Genomic DNA, 1762 nt, shown 5'->3' on the forward strand with positions numbered 1-1762 from the left:
TATATATATATGTGCGCTTAGCAAGTATCTATGTAGTTTATGGAAATGGCCCCAAAACGTATCCGACAGGTGTCATGAAGTTTCGCTTTCCGAAACGTTTCCGAAACATGGAAACACGTGTGGATTGAAGTTTCCGTGCATCATAGGTGGGTATAGTTATTTATATAAATCTATGATTGAAAACCACATATATATTTCATCAAGTATAGTATCTCACGGGTCGTTCTAAGAATTATTAAAACATTTGTATCAACATCGAACCCCCTTCCAGCAAAATGCAAAATATCGCCCGACATTAATATGACTGAACAAATTAAAACTCAATAAATAAAACGGTAAATTTCACTTTTCCCCTTTACTTTGGCTTGATATTACTTTACCTTTTTTCTACTCTCGATTGCATTGATTTGCCCCTTGTACTTGAAAAATTGTCTCAATGTGGCTGGCATCGTCGACTACGTTTTCTCGTTGTCTTGAACTTTTATTATTTATTATTTTTTTTTTTAATAATTATTTAAACTATGAGAGATCGCGCTTTGCTAATTTCAGAGCTTATATCAAACAGTGTTAAGGTCAAATGTCTGACTACTAACAACAAGGGCTACATTGAGACAATTTTTCAAGTGCAGGGAAGCTAATCGATGCAATCGAGAGTAGGAGGATTAAAGTGATACCGAGACAAAGTAAATGGAAAAAGTGGAATTTACCGTAAATAAAAAGATAAAAACAAAAACAAAAAATAGTGCCCAGCACTGCAGTTCATCCAAGTATTATGGCCAACAACACATGCTCTCATAATACTTGGGCTTCAGCAGGAGCTGCCACCTATCACCCATAAACTAGCACAAGCCACGTGTCCTTACACCCGGCACCCGATCCGGATCCTAATACATTCATTAATACAGCGCAATCCACTTCCTCTGTATTATTAAATATTAATAACACCAATTTATCGTATCTTCAGAAAAAAGAAGAAAGAAAAGCACGCAGAGAATAAAAAAATCGGAAAGTAATAAATGGCATTGGAATGGGTAGTTCTAAGCTACGTCGCGGCAGCTGAGGCTACGATGGTCCTGCTACTGACTCTGCCGCCGACTCTAAATCCACTGCGGAAGGGTGTAATCTCCGTCACACGGAATTTACTGAAGCCGTTCCTCTCGGTGGTGCCCTTCTGCCTCTTCTTGCTGCTCGACATTTACTGGAAGTACGAAACTCGGCCGAGTTGCAAATCGTCCGTGTCGTGCACGCCGTCTGAGCTGATGCGCCACCAGAAATCCGCTATCAAGTCGCAGCGGAACGGCCTCCTCATCGCGGCGGCGCTCATGCTCTACTGGATGCTTTTCGCCGTCACGCGTTTGGCTGTGCAGGAGGAGCAGTTGAGTGAGCGAGTCGTGCGGCTCCAGAACCAGGACTGACTCGGTTTACAAAGTATTAAGTTTTATTTTTTTCATGGGGACTTTTTGTTTTTACGTTGTGTACTTGGCTTGGTTATGGATTATTATAATTCTGATTTGGAGTTCTTTGTGTTCTAACATACATATTTCACGATATTATATATAATATTGGATTCAAGATAACTAATTGGGATGTAAGTACATAATGAGTTTATATTCAGCATTTACATGCTTAAAGATTGACTGATCATAAACTAGTCGGGTAAACATCATTAATCCAGTGTTATAACAAACCTGCACCGAATTTCTCTATATTCTTTTTATCGTAAAATTGCACTATTATTTTTATTGCATGCGTACCTTTAATA

At 39.1% G+C, this 1762-nt stretch overlaps 1 protein-coding gene across 1 annotated transcript; it reads left to right on the forward strand.

Annotated features, from left to right (window-relative positions):
- The first annotated feature begins 939 nt into the window (after window positions 1-939).
- LOC105954255 (uncharacterized) lies at window positions 940-1513 on the forward strand. The gene has a single exon (XM_012977928.2). It carries the CDS (start codon window positions 1017-1019, stop codon window positions 1413-1415), a length of 399 nt encoding a protein of 132 aa, XP_012833382.2. The 5' UTR covers window positions 940-1016; the 3' UTR covers window positions 1416-1513.
- Window positions 1514-1762: the final 249 nt, after the last annotated feature.

The sequence above is a fragment of the Erythranthe guttata genome, chromosome 12 (genome assembly GCF_056151865.1).
Source record: "Erythranthe guttata isolate IM_541 chromosome 12, IM_541, whole genome shotgun sequence".
Classification (NCBI taxonomy): domain Eukaryota; kingdom Viridiplantae; phylum Streptophyta; class Magnoliopsida; order Lamiales; family Phrymaceae; genus Erythranthe; species Erythranthe guttata.

What these genes read in the sequence shown, in the direction of transcription:
- LOC105954255 (XM_012977928.2), top strand. Translation starts at nt 1,017, where the DNA reads ATGGCATTGGAATGGGTAGTTCTAAGCTACGTCGCGGCAGCTGAGGCT.